Source organism: Carettochelys insculpta, chromosome 2 (genome assembly GCF_033958435.1).
Source record: "Carettochelys insculpta isolate YL-2023 chromosome 2, ASM3395843v1, whole genome shotgun sequence".
Taxonomy (NCBI): domain Eukaryota; kingdom Metazoa; phylum Chordata; order Testudines; family Carettochelyidae; genus Carettochelys; species Carettochelys insculpta.
This window is the reverse complement of record NC_134138.1, coordinates 52,481,881-52,505,043: the sequence shown is the minus strand read 5'-3', so window position 1 is coordinate 52,505,043 and position 23,163 is coordinate 52,481,881. Positions and strand designations below refer to the sequence as shown.

The 23,163-nt window shown below is 41.5% G+C and overlaps 1 protein-coding gene across 2 annotated transcripts in view; it reads right to left on the bottom strand.

Moving 5' to 3' along the window:
- The window catches only part of MMP16 (matrix metallopeptidase 16), a 286,894-nt gene extending 264,746 nt beyond the window's left edge, over positions 1-22,148 (bottom strand). Inside the window, exon 1 of one of the 2 annotated variants that reach the window (XM_074986986.1) lies at positions 21,657-22,148. In XM_074986986.1, the coding sequence (XP_074843087.1) occupies positions 21,657-21,788 (132 nt within the window). In that variant the 5' untranslated portion in view covers positions 21,789-22,148. The remainder of the gene's footprint in view (positions 1-21,656) is intronic. The other variant, XM_074986987.1, reaches the window with a different exon arrangement.
- Between the last annotated feature and the right edge of the window lie 1,015 nt (positions 22,149-23,163).

The window sequence follows — 23,163 nt, the reverse complement described above, 5'->3', positions numbered from 1 at the left end:
TGACCCTGTTACAATATTCATGTTCTACATTTAACCATCAACTGGAAACTGGTTATATATTACCAATGACTTCGGCAAAAGCTGATTCAGGTAATATAAACATTCTGCCAACCTACCTAAAAGATGAATCTATACAGATCACTTAAGCTTAAAGAGGGGTGGCTGAAAAATTTAGAGGAAATACGTTCTATTAGAAAACACTGTTTTGCCGAAGCTGAAATATTTAATTGAATATGCAGATTTCAATAAACTTTTCATTACATTTTTGTTTTGTTTCATTACAATTTACATAGTATAATCAACTATATTATTTGAAATTATATAATGTTCTGACTTTATTGAAACTAAACTTTCCAAATCATTCTGATTCACGTGTAAATATTTCAGTATTTCTGCTTTGTGATTTCAGAATGTTGTAATTTCCAACACAGCATAATCTTGTACTTTGAGCAGCTTTAGGGTATAATATTTGTAGCTATCTGTGTATCTAACATGATGCATTCTTTCTGCATAAGAAATACCATTTTTCTTTCAATTTTCCTTTTTCCATTTGTTTTTTGAGAATTAAACAAACTGCAGTTATTCCCAGCACAGAAATAGTTGTTTAATTAACTGCCCAGACAGTGCTTCTTGCAGATGGTTGTATGAGGAGTATGCACACAGGTTGTTGATACAGTGGAGGAACTATAGCCTTAATTATGTGAGCACAAGTTTGAAAACTCCCTTAATGATTGACCTCTCCAAGAAACCATTAGATGGACACGGTCAAGTGACTGTCTATAAATGATCTGGCTTTCCTGTGATACTCCACTTATCCCACACAGGAGCTGACTTGGGGTTGCCAACTTTCCCAATCGGATGGACTGGATGCTATTCACAGTGATGGCATCTGGTCTGTGAGTGCTGGCATATTGTTAGGTATGATTCTTTGCTAATTTACCTGATATCTCATCTCCTTCTCAGGTCTTCTCCAGAATCTGAAGAAGTGGGCCTTTCCCACAAAAGCTGATTACCTAATAAATAAAATTGTTAGTTTTAATGTGCTACAGAACTGCTTGCTTTCCTTGCACTGCTGTGACTACACTTCTATTTTTAGTGCAGTGGCTCTGATCAAGTTATTGTATATCTTTCTATCCACCCTGCAATTTACACCTCCAGCCCCAGTGTAGGCATGTCTCTTTCAAAAACAATCCTGTACATGGAGAAAAATGCTCTCGTGTCTGTTAAAAACACATCTAAGCAATTAATCTGTGAAGGATAATAACAAAGTTTATTTGACTACTGAGACGTAAATCAACTTCTCTCTGGAATAATGAAATAAAAGACCAGATTGTTCACAGAGAAATAAAATAGTGTTTTCCCCTGCAATGAACCTGTCAACGCAAAACAAGAGGAAAGAGCTAAATATCACTAAAGGAACTTTTCTGAAAGAAAATGTTTCAGTAATGTTACTATTTCTTGCCAAACACGAACTAATTTAGTCACAATATGGCAGTGCCGAAATGATCATCAATAACTAGGGCCCATAAGGACAAATGGGACAAAGTAACATCTTCAGGGTTTTGGTTTTTCTGTTTTTGTTTTGTTTTGTTTTCAAATGCTGGATTTTGAGCTATCACATGAACTACAACTGTCTATTTTGACACTGTTGCATTTAAGGTTCTGACTCTGCAATGCCAAAGCAAGTTATCCAACTGACATCAGTGAAATTATACACTTCAATTGGACAAACAAAATTTGAATCTGACCTCCTATCACTACAAGTTGAACCTCTCTAGTCTGACATCCTTGGGACCTGAGCTATGCCAAACAAGAGAATTTGCCAGACCATGCGAGGCCAATATTGTTTAGCAGCATTATCAGTGATTCCCTGCTTACTGTACTCTTAGAAGACATTTAGGGGTAAATTACAGCTAAAGAAAAGCACAAAATAGTGAGAGCCAGGATAGGTGGCTGCAAACAAATGTTATGGGACTGCAGGAAACTTGGCCACACCTATAAGTGATCATCCAGCTAATTAAAATCATGCCAGATTACAGATGTTGTTGGATGAGAGAGCTCTAGATTAGCAAGGTCCAACCTGTATTTAAAAATGTAGAGAAACATCCAGAATACTTATGATATATTTACACTGGTGTTCTATTACTGGTTAACAACGTATTTAATCATGACTATTTTAATCTAGTTAATTTGTTTTGCATTAATCGCTTGAGTTAACTGCAATTAATTAACAGATTACTTATACGACTCAAAATAATGTGCAATGTAGAAATTACACACATAAGAATGGGTCAGGCCAAATGTCCATATAGCCCAGTATCCTGTCTTCTAACAGTAGCCAATGACTACTAGAGGGAATGAACAGAACAGGTAATAACCAAGAGATCCATCTCCTTTTGCCCATTCCAAGCTACTGACAAACAGAGTTTAGGAACACTATTCCTACCCATCCTGGCTAACACCCATTGATGGACCTATCCTCTAGGTATTTATCTAATTCTTTTTTGAACCCTGTGAAAGTCTGGGTCTTCACAACATCCTCTGGCAAGGTATTCAACAGGTTGACTATGTGTTGTGTGAAGAAATACTTCCTTTGTTGGTTTTAAATCTGATGCCTATTAATTTCATTTGTTGTCCCCCAGTCCCTGTGTTATAGAAACAAGTAAATAATTTTTTCTTATTTGCTTTCTCAACACTAGTCACTATTTTATACACCTCTATCATATCCTCATTAATCTTCCCTTTTCTAAGTTGAAAAGCCCCAGTGTTTAATCTCTCTTCATATGGCAGTTGTTCCAAACCCCTAATCTTTTTTGTGGCCCTTAAATATCCTTATGGAGTTACTTGACCCATGTAATGCCATGACAGATACATAATGCTTCTGTTTGTTTGTTTGTTTGACACTTTATTTGGGACTGTAAATAATGCTTTGGAAGTACATGCATCAAATAAAACTATGTTTTTATATATTAAATAGGTAAAATGTTTTGAATGCTGAAAGATATTTTTGTTTTATGCATTCCCCCTCTTTCATGCATCTGTTGCTGAATAGGGAACATTTAACCATCTTTAAGCCTTACAGTAAAATAATTTAACCATCTTTAAGTCTTGGCCAGTAAAATGATTAAATGCTATTTTACTTTTTTAACTTCTGCCCATCGAGTGTCAGATTTCATAGGGAGATTTGTAAACTGGGGTTCATATTCAAATTTGACACATTAACATTTAGGATGAACAAAGACAGTAATTATCTCATGCATTACAAGGACTGTTTCCCTTCCTTTGATGTTTGCAATTATCTCAGGCAAGACACTTAACATCCCTCCACACCTCACCCCCGCCCCCCTCAGTTATATGTATTTGATTTGTCAGTTTCTGATTGCAGTTTTTTTGGCCATCTCTACTATATAACTGGGTCTGGACTGGAAATTCTACAGATATGAAGAAGTGGGTCTGTCCCATGAAAGCTCATCACCTAGTAAATCACATTGTTAGTCTTAAAAGTGCTGCATGACTGCAGTTTTGCTTTGTAAGAATACAGACTACCATGGTTACCTCTCTGTTACTAGGCCACAGATATGTAACTTGGTTATTCTTCTCAAATATTTTTTATAATTAGTTAATGTTTATTGAAATGCTTAACAGTCTGTTTTGTGCCCCTTATGGCAATGGATAGATGTTTAGAATTTCAGATATTGGCTAATATTCTTTTAAGACATCCACCTAACAAGAGCGCTGAGTTCTATTAACTCTTATGATAGACATCCCTTGTGACTTTGGCACGTCACTTAGGACAAAATCCTACTGCTATTGCAGTCAACAGAAGAACTCTCTTTGGTATCAAGAGAAGACTAGGCTTCTTCATTTCCTTAGATGAATATTTTTACTCTGAAATCCCCTCCATCTGGACCCCATATGCAGGTAGCCAGGATTACACTGGGGGTGCTAAATGGCTAACTGGTAAGCATACCGGTAACCATGAGGCTTCCGGGTATGCTTACCAGTTAATTGGTTAACCAACTTTTGCTGGAGAATGCTGGCAGCAGCCAGACGCCCTAGGAGACAGCAGCCCTGACCACAGAAGGGCCAGCAGACCATGTGACAGGGCCCTGATGCTCTGGCTGAACCGGCAGTGGGACCTCAAAGTCACAGCTTTGCCCCATGGCTGTGAGGCCCTAAGTTAAACAGTCAAACAGAGAGGTTATGTCTACACTACAAGATAATATCAATTAAGTCATTTAGCCCAATTTTTCCAAGTGCCTGTCTTCACTGTAAATTCCATTAGCTCTATTTATGGAGCACTGAAATTGACATAAATTGATATCTTAATATTGAAGTAACCTGACAGGTGTAGCATTCAGCTCAAATTTAAAATTCCCAATGAAGGGCAGTGAGGAAGCACCAGGTCTTTAAATCGAATTCATTAGCCTCCAGAGATGTGCCGCATGTGCCCCACCATGCCCCACAGTTCTCTGTTCTGGCCTCTTCCATCTCCACTTCTCTCAGGGGTGAAGGAATTAGGCAACAGGACGACCATTTCAATCTGGCACCTGGAAGCCCATGGCTATAGGCTGATGACAGATTGAAAAGTCTTCTCACTTTGTCTTTGTAGTAGCACGGCTGTGGGGTCTGTGGTTCTCTGTATACCCCTGCTAGCTGCCTTTTATTTTCCCACACTGCCTGGCACCAGCCGGTACCCCCCACCCCCACAACATGTGGCAGCTAGGCCGTGCGTAGGAGTCATGGTTGTCTGATAGGACAAGAAACTTCTTTCCAGCCATTTACATGTTGTCCTGCCCTCCAAATCTCCTCCCTTGCCCCTTCCCCGGAGGTGCCACACAGTTTGTAACCTTCCCGCGCCCAGCTGCGTCAGGTGGCTTCACCCTGAACCAATAAAAGGACGTACTGCACAAGGTGCCAGGCAGCTTGCATGAGATGAGGGTCCTGTAGCCAGCCAGAGAGTCTCCCTGGTCAGTCACGACTTTTGAGCAAGAGAAAAAAATAGTTTATTATTACCACAGCTGTCCTCTAAGAGGAAATTTTTGGATGGGCTTTAGCCAAAGGCCAAGGGACTGGCTGTAGCAGGGAGTCTTTTAGATGCCCGCGGGAAATCTCCCTCAGCAGTCACGATTTTCAAGGCTGGCTGTAGTAGGGACTCTTTCAGCCACCCAGGGGAAGTCTCCCTCAGCAGTCATGATTTTTGGGTGCTGTCTGTAGCCAGGGGTCTTTTGGCTGCTTGGGGGAAGTCTACCTCAGTGGCCACGATTTTCAAGGCTGTCTGTAGCTGGGGGTCTTTTAGCCTCCCTGAGACATAATTGTTTCAATGATCCATTGTAGTTTCAGTGTAGCACCCGTGTCTACTTAAACATAGTCCTCTTTTAAGGGTCTTCTTTTCCAGGAGGCCTAAATCCAGATTCAGGTCCAAACCTAGATCCAAGCCTAGGCATACCGTTAATAGGGGCTGGTGGTGGGTCTTCCTGGGTGGTCACAATTTTCAGGGCTGGCTGTAGCTGGGGGTCTTTTAGCCAGCTTCTGCTTCAGACGGTCTTCTTTGCCAGAAGGTCTAAATCCAGATACAAGCGTGGAAAGATTCAGTGCTTTTGCATCCCATTTTAAAAAACCTGTCAGCTGGGACAGGTTTACTACCCCTCCCCCTTCTCCTCAATTATAAAAAGCACATCTCATAAAAGCAAGCCAGACCTCCTCTGGAAAAAGGGATGTTTGTTTAACACGGCAGAGGAAAGAGGGGAATGAAATGTGGGAAGATGTCATCAGACACCCACATCTACTTGCGGGGCATTTTTTTCCCATGCTGCACCAGTGAAAATAGCCAGCTTGCTATGGGGCTCAGGGAACTGTGGGATAGGTTCCCACAATACACTGCTGCAGCACTCGATTTAAGCTCCTTGTGTGGCAGCGACAAGTCAATTTTATAGAGAGCATGTGGGAAGGTGAGGATGCTCAAAATCGAATGGATAAAACCCATTTAAATTCAATTTTAGCTCACAGTGTTGATGCCACTTCAGTCATCCTCATGCTGAAGGGGACATGAAGGTAGTGACTGAGGAACTGGAGAACCTTTTGGAAAAGGAGAGGTCTACACAGGAAGAAGAAGCTTCAACCAAAATGGCATTTATAAACATTGTAGAGGAATTTTTAAACTAAGGGCTGAAGGAAAGATAGGAGCAGATGAGCACACAGTTTGGGAAGAGACATTCCTACGAAATGAATGTATTATAGAAGATATTATATATATCTTAGTAAAAAGGATGGGGCGGAGGAAGTATAGATAGGAACGAGTGAGAGTACAGATAACTGAGCATAACAAATACAACACACGAAGGTAAGCAACTGAATACTGACAAAAATGTGCAAATGTCTATTGATTAAATGTATGTCACTTCAGGAAAAGATAGCATTTCTAGACACCACAAGTGATTTTTTCTTGGAGCTGGTAGTCTTGGGTCTCACAAAGAGAAAAGCGATTCCTGATTAAGGCCATGTCTACACTTGCAGTTCTAATGCAAAAAGTCATTTTCTTGTGTAAGAATCAAACTGTGGTCTTCACTGGAAATCCACATTTTGCGCTAAAACTCCTGAGTTTCAGTGCAAAAATAATATCACCCCAATAAGATCAGAAACAGGTAGACAGAATGTGCTGAGTAGAATCTGGGAGAGAGATGGAGGCTGATTTAAGGTCTCCCTAACCACCTTCTTCAGGACTGGTTGCTTCCAGCAGTTGTCTCACACACACACACAACCACCTCACCACAATAAGGATTTACTTTATGTCCTGGAGCAGCACACAATGGGATAGCTACCACAATGTGCTCCTCAAATCTGTGATGCAAGTGCCGCATATGTAAACATGCACTGATGCCTGTCAAGGGAGGTGGGAAGGAGGGAACACAAACCAGTGATTTTTTTATCATCAACAAAACTGTCAGCAACTCTGGAAGTCTGCTCTAGAAGTGAAGATGTAGCCTTAATCGTATGTGGAACACAAGTTCTGGCCCCAAAGTTCTGGTCCCAAAACTGAACCACTGGGTAACACGGAGCATAAAGTAATTAAATACAATACATTTGTCAGGGTGAACAGCAAGAAAAGTCACGACAGACACATTTAACTTCAAACAGGAGAATTAAATAAAAATGAGGATTCTAATTAAATAGAAATGAAAAGGAACCATCATAAGGTTGAAATGCCCGCAAATTATATAGTCTATTTAAAAAAAAAAGCCATAATAGATGCTCAAAGTAAAATGTACACCACATATTTAAAAAAAAATGCCAGCATGGCTAAACAGCAGAGTAAAAGCAGCTGTTAAAGGCAAAAGGCATAATTTAAAAATAGGAAGTCAGATCCTAGTAAAGAGAAGAGAAAGATGCATAATCTCCAGAAAGTCAAGTGTAAAGGTATAATTAGGCAGCCAGGCCAAGAAAGAATTTGAGGAGCAATTAACTAACAACAAAAAAAGTATACAGCAAAGCAATTTTTAAGTACATTGGAGGATTGAAGCCTGCCCATCATCCAGTGGGCCCACTGGATGATCAAGATTGTAAAGGAACATTCAAAGAAGAAAAGATCAGTACGAAGAAGCTAGATAATTCCTTGTATTGTTTTTTTACTGCAGAAGATATGGGGAAGATCACCACACATTCACCTCAGGTGACAAATCTGAGGAAGTGTCCAATATTCATGTTTCAACAGAGGACATTTTGAAACAAACAGATAAATTAAACAATCATACGTCACCAAGACCAGATGGTATTCACCCAACAGCTTTGAAGGAACTCCAGTATAAAATTGCAGGGCTACCAACTGTGGTATATAACCTATCATTTAAATCAACTCAGTAGCAGATGAATGGAAGATAGGTTTTGTGCTACTATTTTTTAAAAAAAGAGCTCCAGAGGCAATCCTGGCAATTGAAAGCCAGCAAGCCTAGCCGCAGGACTAAGCAAACAGCTTCAAACTGTAGTGAAGCACATAATTATCAGACACATATATAGACATGGTATGTTGGGGAAGAACACTGTTTTTGTAAAAGAAAGTCACATCTTACCAAACTCTTACAACTCTTTGAGGGGGTCAACAAGCAATTGCACAAACATGATCCAGTTGATATAATATAGTTGGACTATCAGTAAAGCAACTGATAGGGCTCACCAAAGCCTCCTTAAAAAAAAAAAAAAAAGTGATGGGACAAGGGGGAATGACCTCTTGTAGATCAGTAGCAGGTTAAAAGGTAGGAAACAGAGAGTAGGAATAAACAGTCAGTCTTCACCATTTGAAAGGTAAATAGTGGGGCACCCCCTAAGAGCTAAATCTGGACATGTGCTGTTCAGTATATTCATAAATAGTCCAGGAAAGCTGGTGAACAGTGAGGTGGCAAAATTTGAAGTCACTACAAAATAACTTAGAAGAGTACAAAACTGAGGGTGAAGAGCTACACAAGGATCTCATGGCTGTAGGCATGGATCTGTAGCAAGACAGGCTTTTAAAAATCAAAAAGAAAAAATGGGAAGATATGGAAATAGCAGATCAGAATGAAAACAAGCAGGGGAAGTGGAGGGGCAGCATTTATGTACAGAGGAAGGTGGACTTATGGTAAAGGCCTTGGACTGGTACTCAGAATTAGGTCCAGTTCCCAGCTCAAACACATGCTTCTCATGTGACCATTTAAGATTTTAACCTCCCCACAACTCAGTCCTGCATCTGTAAAACAGTAGGCTAAAGATATGGGTATTAATTAATGCATTTAAAAATAAACTATGTCAAAGGTGCCCAGACACTTAACTGGTTCTCTTTTATTGTATTTCACAACAGTCCAAAGAAATACACTCATCCCTCACCATATGAGCACAATTGGTTCCCAAATTTTCCGCTTGTAGGCAAAAACTCATAAGAGTGACACTAAATTCCCATTAAAATACATGTAAAAGTCTCCAATTCTTCCAAGGGCTGTAACTTGACATAAACCAGTTGAGTTTAGGTACTTTTCTGATGTATTTGAATAGTTTGGCACCAGAAACAGAACGTAGAATCTAATTCTTGACTGCCCCCACCCCCACTTCTGCCCCTCTACTCTCTGATTTGCTCACCTTGATAATATTTTTCTGAGTTGTCATCCTTGATTACTAATTTTGGTTCTCTGTGCCTTAAATATTGCGTTTGCTCTGGTATGGCTACGATCTGAAGAAGTGGGTCTGTCCCATGAAAGCTCATCACCTAATAAATTATTTTTTTAGTCTTTAAAAGTGCTCCTGGACTGCTTTTTTTGTTTTGATAGTATATAGACTAGCACGGCTATCTCTCTGTTACTACTTAACACTTGAGCTAATTGCTGGGAGCAGGAGAGCTGGGGGAGCCACCCAGCTGAGCAGCCCCAGTGAAGAGGCTGCTGGAGGACGAGGAGTGGCTAAGGCTAGGGCTGTTGAGGAATGCGGGGGGAGGTCTAAAACTGGGGTAAGTTTGGGGTGCAGGGAGTGTCTAAGGTGTGGGGCAATTTGGGGCTGTTGGGGGGGTAAAGCTGGGAGCAGTTTGGGGTTCCTGGGGGGGGTATAAGCCTGGGGGCAGTTTGGGGCTGCTGGGGGGGGCTCTAAGGCCGGAAGAGGTTTGGGGCTGCAGGGCAGGTATAAGGCTGGAGGCAGTTTGGGACCATGGGGAGCAGTTAAAACCTGACCAAGGATGAGGTCTATGGGGTGGGTGGGGCAGATGGGATTTTCCCGCAAGGGAAGTTTTCGAATTTTTGAATTTTCCGGCAAGGGAAGTGGAGCCAGGAACCACCAGGGCTGGTCAGTTTCCTGGCTCCCAGAGCGGTAGGAGCTCAGAACCGGGGCAGGTTGGTTTCAGTCTCCCCATGCCTTGCAGGGCTGGGAAACTGATCAGCTCAGGGCTGGTCAGTTTCATGTTCCTGCTATTGCAAGGGAGGGAACCAGGCTAAGAGCCTTCTCCCTCTCTTCTCCCAGCCAATGGGCTGTCATACAGCTGCATGTCTGAGGGAAGGGAGTGAGAAGGCTCCAGCTGCAGGTCTCCCTGCTCCCAGCCAAGGACCCCACTGCTGGAGCTCAGCCAGCCACAGGGCTGCAGGTCTCCCCGGCCCCTGGCCAGGCACCCCGCTCATATAAGCGGGGGAAGTTCACTCATATAATAAATAAAGGTAGGTATATATGTTCCTCGTTTTAGCGAGTAGTCAGAAGTAAATTACTCATTAAACAAGGGATGAGTGTAACTAAATTCATAGGGAGGCACTAAGATTCTACAGAGGTGAGGCCATGTAATTACCCATATTGGCATTAAAAGAATATTGTTTTCAATTTTCATTATCCAAAGTCTATAAAAGCTAATCGGAGTCTTGGATGATTTCAGTGGGCTTTAGATCAGGCCCATTACGGCTATGGATTTACTAGAGAGTTCTGTCGACAAAATTGACATTTTGTCAGCAAAACCTGGGAAGCGTCCATATTCCCAAGGAGTTCTGTTGACAGTAAATCAACCGAATGTAGCACTTTTGTCAACAGAATTCTGATGCCCCCACATGAGGCAGAACACCTCTCTCAACAGATCTCTGTCAAAAGAAAGCCAGTCTGTATTTTCCAGTGGGCCTTCTGTCGACAGACAGGGCTTCCAGGTCACTGGGCAGTCCTGTCTGCTATGCTTCCAGTTGTCCATTTTGCTGATAGAGTGGCTAGGCAGTCAAGCTGCTCTCTGTTGACAAAGCACATCACTCTTTTGATCCACTTTGCAGTCTGGACGAAATCTGTCGACAGAAGTCTTGTTGGAAGATATCTTCTGACAGTAATTTCTGTCAACAGATTGCTCTAGTATAGACATAGCCTATTTGTTTTTATCCTTGTATTATGCAAAAGTAAAACTGAACAGGTTTTGCTCAAATGGTCCCTGTAAAATTCAACTCTGCGTTGAAAGCAAGTATTCCATCCAAAAAAGAGACTTTTAGATTGTTGTGGTTGTGAAATCTGGAGAATGTAAACCAAATTCCCATTTAACCTTATTGCAAGCATTTGCTACTATGTTACTGCTCTAATTTGCAAATTTTTGTGGGTTGGAATGGTATTGTAGAAATTGCAGTTGCTTTTTCTGTTCTGCCACATGCTCTTGAGAAAACTGTCTCCTTCAAATGAATAATGTTTTGGTGTTCTAGTTGAGAAATTTAGAAGGCTTCTAGCAGAGCTGCCTAAAATTAAACATAACTTACATCTTTATTATTCCACTATTGTGTTGTTCTTTGCTGAATAAAAGAAAGATTCTTATTTCTGTGATAGCACTTTTCATTTGTCGTTCTCTGCACACTTTAAAAAGGAAGGCAAAACAGCAGTTTTCCCACTTTACCCAGGAAACCTGAGGCACAGAGAAAAGTAAAACTTTACTTGTCCAAAGTTACACAAAGGAACAGTGAGAATATAAACAAAATCTGCTGCTCTCTACAATTGCACCCTAACCAGTAGGCCACACTGCCTCTCCTCTTCCATTTGAAATCAAATGCAAGATTCAGAGCAAAATAAATTATTTTATATATGTTGTGGAAAGAAGTTCTAGAACAGAGCACTCCACCATAGCCACGGCTACATTAGCTCCCGCCTTTCAAAAGGGGGATGATAATGAGCCACTTCAGCAGATTCTAATGAGGTGTTGTCATGAATATGCAGTGTGTCATTAGCATAATGGCAGCTGCACATGTTTCGAAAGTCACGCTTTTAAATGCACGCCACCGGTGTAGACAGAGGCTTTGTGAAAGCCCCCTCCCTGGATTTCGAAACCCCCTTAATCAAATGGGAAGAAGGGGCTTTCAAAGTCTGGGGGTCTTTTCGAAAGGCCCCCGTCTACACGACCGTGTGCGTTTAGAGAACGGCACTTTCGAAATGCGTGCAGCCGCCATTATGCTAATGAGTCACTGCATATTCATGGCAGTGCCTCATTAGCATCTGCCAAAGTGGCTCATTAGCATCCCCCTTTTGAAAGGCGGGAGCTAGTATAGCCCCGGCCTATCAGTCAAGAAACTAAACGGCAGATCATATATTTCAACTTATTTTTATGAGAATGAGTACAATGATAAACAGCCCTTTTGACAATGACTGGAATCATTCTGTGTATTTAGCAATTTTAATATTATTACTAATTATCATACTGAGTGCGGTGGCACATGCCTACAATCCCAGCTACTTGGGAGGCTGAGGATGGTGGTTTGCTCAGGGATTCCAAGCTGTGGTGCACTGTGCCAATCCAGTGTCTGGTGCCATGGAGAGCTTGGGCAATGGATGCTGAGGGACTGGCTACAAGAGCAGTATCCAATAGGAATTCAAAGAGTGCCACACGTGCGGCTGTCATCTTTACATATTTGCCACATCCCGCCCACTCTAAATAAATGCCCTCTCCCTCCCCCAGAGCCAGGCATCTCCAGCCCCCACTCCTAAATAAATGTCCTCCCTCACAGTCAGGCCACCCCAGCCCCTTCCCCCCTTTTCATTCAATGCCAGCAACTCACCAGAGCCGCCATGTGCTCCTCCCACCAAGTGGTGGGGTGCATACGTGGAGTGGGTGTTCGGCACTCCCCATGCGCGCCTCACAGGAGAAGCCACATTTAACGGCTCCAAGAGCTGCATTTAGCATAATACCCACATTCACCACAACGCAGTGTCCTATTCACCACATGTGGCAAGTGGCGAATGTACTGGACACCCCTGGGCTAGAAAAACACACATGATGTGCTGTGATTGGCAATAATCTCTCTGTGAGAACTGATGGACTGATAGATCAAGGTGATACCAACTAATTAGAATATAATAGTTTTATTGTATAGACAGAGCATTACTTTTATTTGCTGTTAATGAGGAAATTCCATCATGCTGAATCTGTGCAACGCCCAAATCAATGCATGTAAATAAACTGCCACAGCCTCACCTTCAGTTTCATGGAGACAACAGAGGATTACACAGCTTTTCTAACAGTACATCAAGCTACCCAAGGCTAGAGCAGGGAAGAGACACATAATAGGATTATCACCCCAGGAACAAGACATAGCACAAAAGCAAAGACAACTTCTCCCTGGAACATTGCGTCAAAATCCATTGAGATGTGTCAAAAAAGGGTGTTCCCTTCCATAAAAGGGATGCATGCCTCTCTGGTTCAGTACCTATCCATGTTCTAAATATTTGGTCATTTTCCTCTGCCCTTAGCTGACATTTCATTGGAGGGGGAATCTTTCACACTCAGCCTGCACCCTCACTGGAGGATAGAGATGTGGTTTTTGGCCTAAAAAGAGTGAAACGAGTGATTCTGCTTTTCTTCCAGAGGGTGAGGAAACAATTAAAGGCCAGATGCGTATGAGGACAGCCTTCTACGCCAAGGTGTGAGACTAACTTGATACTTCACAAAGATAAAAGACTGTGGGGAAGAGAGTCATCTTACTGAAACAGATCAACTGTGTCATATTAGAGAAACCGCTGACGGAACTGCCAACAAAGTATACGGACTTATTGTACCACATGCAGGATTAGTGTGTGTTATGTAAGCAAAGGGCCAAAGAAAGTATGGGGTACTTCAAAGCACAATCCTTCTCCCAGCTCTTTCACGTGCATGCTACATCATCTTCAGACAAACTGGGTGGTGAAAATAGAGGCAGACCCTGCTACCCCACCCCGCCTTGTGGCGTTGGCATACTGGACAGTCTTTAGACCACATGGAGGAAACAGTCCTGTGCACCTGCCAGTATGCCAGGACTGGTGGGGTAGAGGGGAAGAGATCCTTTCGCTCTACCCCTTCCCACTTGCAACTCTGCATAACAGCCAGTAGCATGATGGTTCCTAAAAAAACAACCATAAAACCATTCAAAACCACATTACAAAAAGTATGGTTTATTCATCTTTTATAATGTATCATAATAAACATTTCCATTGTTTTCCACTGAATCTTTCACAGAAAATATCGTGATTCATGGTTTTAGCTACACATCTTCTGTAGTAGTAATAATGTATATGTGCTTTTGTTCATCTCAGGATTTTTAAGCACTTTTTAAACACGGGACCCAAGCTTGTAATACTTGAAATCTGTGACCTGATCCTCCCAGGTTTCTGACTGGCTCTTTTTTAATGCTCAGTGCATTAAAATCCATAGGGTCTTTCCAGAACTGGACTGTTAAACTTGTCTGTGGAATGACTGGAAGATTTTAACAAGCAAAAAATGCAAGATCAAGCCCATCAGTTAATGATGTTTTATAACACCCCAACAGGTATGAAAGAATTACTTCACTAAAAGGCAGTCACTTGTTAAGTGGTATTATGCATCTGTTCTCAGTACACTGACACAATACACAACAGTTTCAGTCAACAAGTAAAATTATATAATTGTTTCTATTAGTTTGTCAATTTTAATTCTTCACCGAAAGTTGTTACAGTGTAATTGTCCTTACTGTAAGTGAAATGTGCTGATAATGAACGGTCATAAACAGAACCATGAATGAAAAGTTGCCAAGTGACCACTAAATAAACTAAAGATTCCAAATAGCAGGGCCTCTCTTTAAAAGATAAAGCTCTTAACGTGTTCACTTTTAAAATCCACTTCTGCAGCAAGAAAAATCATGTTTGAAACTCCAACACTTCTTCACACAAACTGAAATCAAATCTGCATCTGACACATCTGAGATGGCAAACCAAACATACTCCATCTGCCCCCTCACATTATGGTGAGTGACAGTGTGGAAATGGAGAATGGGGCATGCAATAAAATGTAATCCAATATGGAGAAGTGAAGTACTTTCAAACAACACCAAGAAGAAATAGTCTTCTAGGATTTTAACACCATAAACAAATATGACTTAAGGTAAACGAAGAAGAAAATCTTTAAAACTGAGAGAATAGCGACAGGTTAAAAATGTTGTGAAATCTATATCATTCACCATTTTATCTTTCTAAACTCTTACAAGTGAATCCTGCCTAGCACATAAGGAGAGTTAAGGTGCCTAGAGCAAGTGCTGACCTTTTGGATGGAGTCTAATAAAGATGACAAAGAGGTATAAATCTTAAACCACTTAAAGAAAATAGTACACCCACTCTGAGAAAACAATGAATGGCAACATATTAATCTCACAATATTTTACTGTGGGATGGTCTCTTACATGATGGAAGCTGAATTTTAGGCACTAAATTCAATATTTCTTTTAGAAAGATTTATTGTAATAAAAGACTGCAGTGTGCTATGTTTCTCTCACAGAGTTCACAACATACTTTATTGAACCAAAGTTTTCCTTCATAAAATGGTGAGCTACTAATGGATTCAATGTTCAAATACTAATCAACTGATAATTTGTAACAGGAAAGTGGATTCATTTTTATTCTCTCCTTAAAACCATAGAAACCCTAAATAACTAACATGTGATTTAGCTTATTTTAAATTCTTTGGGACAGAGACCATCCCTTGCTTTGTGCCTGTATATTGCCTAAAACAATGGGCTCAGTCCAGTACTGGGGCCCCTCTGTATTCCTGTAATGCCAATAACAAGTAATGCTATTTCACTCTAGTAGTGCATTAATCTGTTTTCATTCTTAAACAGGAATTATGTTTTGAATTACAGCAGGCAATGCAATAATCCAAGCATTAATCTCCACCCATATTTCATAGTCACACTGAAAGGAAGGCCAATTCATTGCATAGTACCACCTGCCTTTTATGATGGAAGAGTGTGAAAAGCCTTCCCTTAGCTACGAGAGCTGTAATTTTCTGATTATCAACAATTTATACTAATGCTGCTGCACAACGCTAGACGTATACGTGTACATTCATCAGAAGCCTTTAAAGCTCAATTCCCTTGTACCTGTTTTTTTTTTCCAATTAACTACTGACTACATTACATTATACCCGAATTTTCTACTGAGTAAGACTCCTCATCCAGGAAACTACACTCACTCTCAATATTAACAAGTGGATCCTTCAGCATCCTTTTAAAAATATACTCACAATTTCAAAATATGTTTGCATGAGTAAGGAATCCACAACTGGGCCCTTACAATGCTTAACATAATGATTATGCTTGCACATGAAACCAATATAAAGGACCTATCAAGTTATTTTCAGTAAATAAAAATATGTGAGGAGTACCCTGAACTGCTTCTTTACATGTGATTTCCAGGCTTGCTCGGTAAAAAGCTCTCATTATGATACTGCTTAGCACTTGCAATTCTAATTAAGTATTCCATTTGAAAAGCATATAAAGGTGAACAGGGAGAATTTTTTTTCTTTCCAGTTGTTTATTCCTTTACAATTACAGGTTTAAGAGTTAAAATAATGAGTTTGTAAAGTTTAGAAAGTTCCAACACAGAGGGATGAAAATGCCACGTGTTGCCATTCGGCAGGAACAGGACGCTAATTGTAAATTGTGTTTACAATAAAAACAAAGAGGTTCTCAACTGTTTGTTACTGTGGAAAAATGCTACCACACAGTATTCCTCTGAAGTTTTGTTTCTACTGTGTCTTGTTCCACAATAAGCAATTTAACTGTCACACGTGCGTAAAAGGAGGGGAGGAGAGAAAGAACATTGTATTATTTTAAGATGTTGCCCATACTAAAATAGGATTCGCTTTAAAACCCCCTGTGGGACCCAAGTATATGTATTCAGCAACAGAAGATGGAAAATATAGCATAACAGTATGCTTTAGAAAAGAGATGATGACCCAAACTTTTCCCTATAGTATTTCCTGCCACAGCACTGCAGCTGGACATGACCCTGCAAACACCTGTGTCCAGTACTCATTACATAGGTACATAGTTGCATTAACTGGGATAGGGATACTCACATGATTAGGAGTAGTAAAAATGAGAGAATGAGGAAAGGAATGTGTTGTATAGCTCTTAGCCTGTCTTTTGATATAGGTAGTTTGTTTCAGTGGGCTTTGATCCCCCTCCATCTACTAAAAAGGTGAAACTCCTTTTCGTGCAATATAAATAAATATAATTACAGAAATTCTGCAACTGTTGAAAAATGTCAGCTTTAGGAAACAAGTTATCAGCAGAATTACAAGTTGAAAGATCCAATTCTTACACCTCGTTTAGATACACAATTTGTATCTTCATCCCTATACACAAAAATGAGCTGCTGACATCTGCACGTGTGTCCATCGATGCAGCTATTCACAAAGTTATAGGGCTCTATGAATTCTACCTCACAGAACTGGAAACAACTTGGAGAGGTCATTATGTCCAGTCCCCTGCCCTGATGGCAGGATCTATCAACATCCCTGACAGATTTTTTTTGTCTGTTTTGGTTTAAGTCTATTTGCCCCAGATCCCTAAATGGCCCCCTCAAGAACAGAGCTCACAACCCTTGATTTAAGCAGGCCAATGTTCAAACCACTGAGCTATCCTCCCTCCCCCAATTAAATTCTAATCTTTAATCTTCAGGACTACCAGTTAGTGTTAGAGTTCTGCTTGTAGTGTTTACCAATAAACTCTAGAAGTATTTAGTATCTAGTAATGCAAGAAATAGTAAACATAAGGAAGAACCCAATGGGAATAAAGCCATCTGCCTGGGAATTCCATTAGGCTACACAGATTTTCAAAGGGGAAAATCCAGTCAGGTCATTACCGTAATTCTTTATTGATTCTTTAAAGATCTGACAATCAGTAGAATAACATCTGAATTTTAAATATTGTGTTAATAGTTATCATTCCATTCACTATCCCACTGATGTATCTGACTTGCACAATAAGACTAAACTAAAAATGTTGGGAATGCTGAAAACCTCTGGTGCACATTCACTCACACAAGTAGACCTAAGATCCTGATGACAGTATTTATGTGGCTACTACGGAATTAACAGTCTGGACCTTAATCCTAAACATTGATACAGGTGACACCTCAAAAATCACCTCCAAAATTCCAGTGATGACCAGGAACCTCTGAAAACAAAAGCTAACATGCATTAATACTAGTCTTATGTGAATGCTAGATGTCAAATATTGTTACTCAAAGCACTCAAGAATACTTGAAAAAAGTGTATTTCCAGCCTTCCATGGACATCAGAAAGAGTGGGTATGACAACAATACTACAGTTAATGAAATAAACAAATTACTGTCATTTACATTTCTCACTCTGGTCTACATCATACTCAGCTACTTCTACGTATTAAAACAATACGTACCATATGAAAGACATCAGTGACATACATGTTTCAGAAATTACACAACAGCTGTCATTGGAAGTAGGACCTTCACCCACTTCCATCTGGATGTTTAGCAAGAACAAGTTTTACAAACAACCAACAGATTTAAAACAAATGGCCATACCAATCATAAACTTCAGTTCCTATTGTTTTTGTCTTAGAAGACAAAACTACATTTAACCTCTCTGAATTTCAGTACTATCCCTGGAAATGTGTTCTACTCAGTCTTACAAACTCAAGTTGAAAATCAAGAAAGTCAGCATTTCTATACAAATTTTATTCAATATCTAAAATAATAGACTACAAGAGTCAGAAATACAACACCAAATAGATTGATCCATGTGTTCCAATACTCAGTAGCTATCAGTATTTTCTCCAAAATTTACTATAATCAGAGAATATAAAAATAAAAAAAAAATATTTTCTAAATTCACATGAAACCCAATTAGTATAAAATAATCACAGCACAGTCTGTTTTCCAAATATATAATATATTCAGTAGCACTGAATTCAATCATACTGGCACTAGATCTTTAAAGCAGCCTAATTTCTTTATGTATTTTAATGGATCTTGGAATGAATTTGTCATACTTCATTTTCCTGATTTATTACAGCATGTGTTTTATGGGGCTGATGCTGACACACAGAATTGTATGGCACGGTGTCACAATATTGTTGCCAAGTCCTTTGCCTCATATTCCCTTGTGCTTTGTGACTGTGAAATCTCTCAATATTGCAACAAAAGGCAACTGAAAAGCTATGAAGAAATTAAAATACCTTAGAAGTGCTAGCATAGAACACATTTCATTTCAGGAGGAAGTGCGGGGGGGAGTCAGGAGATAGGACTTCTCTAAAGGGATAACCTGATCTTATGAGTAAAAACACTCTCCCTCCACCCTCCCACTTTCCTTCCTTATAGTACTGTTCTCCCGCCTCAGAATCTGCTATTTTTCATACAGAAGAAAGGAATGGGCGAAATGAATTGGATTCTCCTCTTTCCTCTGAAAACACCACTCATCTTGTAGCTGGCCTCCTCTGAGTGTCTCGCTGGACTACAACATTGTCTCTCCCCCCTCCGACCATAACTCCATCTGCTGCCCCTCTCTCCAGGAGAACCAGAAGTCCAGAGAGGGAGGAGAAAGTTCTTCTGTAGCTGAAATTTCTTTTATATCCCCAGCAGAGGGCCACTATGGAAAGACAGGAAAGGGCATACAGAGCTGTATTCTCCTTTTATCTCTGCTTATATTCAAACCAGTAAAAAAATGAAGTTGAGGGAGTACTGATATAGTGGCGGATATAGTTGAGACAAGAATCAAAATGTGCATGTCAGCTCAGAAGGGTAGGAGAGATGCTGGGGCGGGGAGAAACAGAGCAGCATTGCATGTGAGGAAAAATACTGAGGGAAATGAAAATTGCTAGAAGTGTGTGTTATTATTTATATTTCAGCAGCCTGCAAAGGTCACAAACAGGATCATGGTTCCATTGTACAGATAGAAAGATATGGTCCCTGTCTCAAAGAATTTACCATCTACTATAACGGGGGGCCAGACGGGGAGGCTGTTGGGGAAAAGGGATAAGGGGTGGGGATGTTGAACAGATTGGTGGTGGGGTGAAGTGACTAGAAACAGCAAGGGAGAGATCTTTCATAAAGTAACCAGAAGTTTTGTGCGGGGAGGAAATCTTAAAGATGGCATGGAGAAACCACAATTAGATGAGGAAAGATACTGGTGCCAGCAGCAGTGGGAGTGTGTGTTGAGAGAGCATGAGAAGGTGACACTGCGATGGAGTGCATGGTGGGGTGAACTCTCAGTAGTGGAGAGAGACTAGTATGGGATCAGTGGAGAGACCTTGAGGCAGGGAGACACCAGGAGTGTGTGTGTGTAGTAGGAGTAAATTTGGGTGAGGAGAGAAAGAGATCTGTGTTTTGTATGGGGGTAGATCCAGGAGGAAAAGACAAAGAGTGGGGGGGGGGGGGGAGAGAGAGAGGCATATAGATGGGGAAGGAGACCAGGAAGGGAGGGGTGAAATTGTGAGGTAGACTGGTAAGGTATCTTGGATGAGGTTTTTTGTGCAAGACACAAGGTGTCTTAGGGAAGATCTCTAATGAGACAGAATTCATGCAAAGTACAATTATGTCTGGAGTTGGGGGACTACGGTACAGAGACAGGAATGTGTCTGAGTGGTATTTCTACACTGTGGGAAGGGGGCATGAACATGTGTAAGTGGGTAACATCTAAGAGAACAAGAGTTTGTGTGAGAGAAAGGAAAGGGGTGTGAGAGAGAGAGGATAACAGGAAGATGCTGGGGATTAGAGTAAGTTTCTGCTAGAGAAAGAGTTCAGAGAATACAATTGTGTGGGTGAGAGTCTGGAGACAGGAACGAATGGTCTGTACACTGTATGGTTACCGCAGAAAGTTCAGACAGAAGGACCGATGAGAAAGAAGCAAACAAGGAGTATTGGAAGGTTACAAATTTATCTGGGTCTCTCACTCATGCTATAATTAAATTCTTTTGTTAAGTAGGGAGACACACAGAACACCGAAGAGAGGAAGAAGGACTGGAGCGGATGGGAAGAAAACAGAGGGAAGTACTATACAGTACTGAAAAATATCAGCTTAAAGGAAACCAGAGAGGAAATGAGGCAGAAAAGGATGCATCAAAATACACCATGAAAGGAAAAAATAAAAGGTGGGGAGAGGAAGGAAGGAAGGAAGGAAGGAAGGAGGACTGTGCACAAAGGAGATTCAGTAATAAATATTTCTAACAGGAAAACAATGTTAAAAACTGTGAAGGAGAGATAGATTCGACTAGGAGTTGGAAATAGGGGCATACACTGAAATCTCATTATGGCAGCAAAATTCCTAGCATTAGCCCACCCTGGGAACCTATTCCTATTAATTCATTTTCTACTTTTTTTTAAACATCTCCTTTTTGGTTCTCTCCCTCCTCCAACTTTATTCACACCTGGGGGGCATTTCTTTAGCCCTTGCTAGCTACAAGCAGCGAGTTGTGCTTAAAGAAGAAAAAGACCAGTTTTGTGGTTAAATGCCTGACAAGGAAGTACACTAAAATATCAAGTTTCTCTTCCCCCACGTGAAAACCTCTTTCCTTCATCCTCCCCCTTTGTTCAAACCAGAAAGTCAGCCACACATCAGAAGGGAAGGTATCCCTCCGGCTGCCTGGCCGTTGTATACCCTGGCTGCTGGTATGTGCTCCCTAGGCGAGGGGCGTCTGCCCCCGGCACCGTGATGGGGAGTAGCTGTGGGCTGCCGAGGTTACCAGGCATCCGTCACACAGGGGAACCTCAGCCCCGCGAGCTGGCTGCAGCGGGAAAGCCAAGCCAGGGGGCTTTTGTGCCCGGGCAGCTCCGGAGACACGGCTGGGGAGCTGTGGTAGTGACTCAACCTAAACCCGGCGGGGGGAAAGCGGCTCGGGAAGGCAAAGGAGGAGCGGGGAGCACACGCACCCGCCTGGTCTTACCTCCACATTGAAATACTGCTCCGCTGCGCACGCAGGGGCACATAAAATCCACAGCAAGGTCTGCAGGCAAAACACCCTGGAATGCTGGAGGAAATCCACCCGGCTCCCAGTGCTGAACGCGAGTACGAGCATAGTGAGCGGCGCCCCGGCGGATGCACGAGCCCTCCTTCTCCCGGCTCTCGCTCCTTCCCCTTCAGCGCACCAGCGAGCCCCCGCGCGGGTGGAGAGCCCTGAACGCAGGTTCACCCACAACAAGGGAGGAGGAGGAGGAGAGGCAGAGACTTCGCGCCACGCCACAGCTAGCAGCAGCAGCAGGGTCCGCTCTCACTCATCCTCAGTCCCGGAAGGAGGGAAGGCGGCGGCCAAGTCCAGCTCCAGCTCCTGCGAGGCTTTTCCCTGAGCCCAGCAGCCGCCTCTGTGTCCTCCTCCTCCTCCCCCTCCTGCTCGGAAAGGCCTTTGCTGCCTGTGCTCCCCTGCCCTGCCTGTGCTGGGGCCGCTCCTCTCTCTCCTCTCCCCCACTCCAGAATGTTCATCTGTAATCTACATAACTCCTCCTCCAGAGGCAGCCTCCTCGCAGGCATCTTAAAGGAGACAGTTCTGAAAGGCTATTGTCTGGGTGGGCAGGAGGGGACCTGAGCCCTCCTGTGCTCTCACAGTCTGCTGGGAGAAAGTTTTCAGTGAGCAGATTTCCAAGGTGGGGAGTGGAGAGAGTGAGTTTAACTCTCTCTCTCTCTCTCTCTCTCTCTCTCACTTACTCTGTGTGCTGCCGAGTTAGGAACTCTCCGATCCAATGAAGTTTGAAAAAATCGTAAATTCCTTTAGTGGCACCAAAGTGTACCAGAAGGACATCCTTAGCCTTCTGTCTATATAGCGCTCAGTCCCTTCCCTATTGTTAGCACTTCTGTACCACTTTCCATGTGCATCTTTGGATTAAAGTTCTCTATAGATTTCCTAATGTTGGCTTATAGTATATGCATCTTTATATATCCCCCATTATATATTACTGTTACACAGCCCTCTTTATGCACCTTCACAGTCCGTTTCTGGATATACATCACTGCAAAACCTGAAGACATGATTGCACCAATATTCCATAAATTCAATCAAATAATTATATTATTATTATTATTATTATTATTGAGGTCACAATTTTGGTTGATAAAAGGAAATGCCTGTAATAGCAGATTTAGATTTATAGCCTGTATTTAACCAAGTACTTATCCCAATTAAAAATTAATATTCTAGAAAACCCATACAGTTAAATTGGGTGTGGCTCTGTGATGATGTTCCATTTCAGCAGTGAGGCCAAAGGGTTCTTGGAAACATACACAGGGAACTTCAGTAGAAATAGAGACATTATTTCATCTCTGCATTTGGCACTAGTGCAACTGCCACTGGAATACTGTGTCCAATTAAATTCAAGACAGATGTTTACAAATTGAAGAGGATTCAGAAAAAGACAACAGAATAATTAAATGATTAGAAAATGTGCCTTTTAGTGATTGAC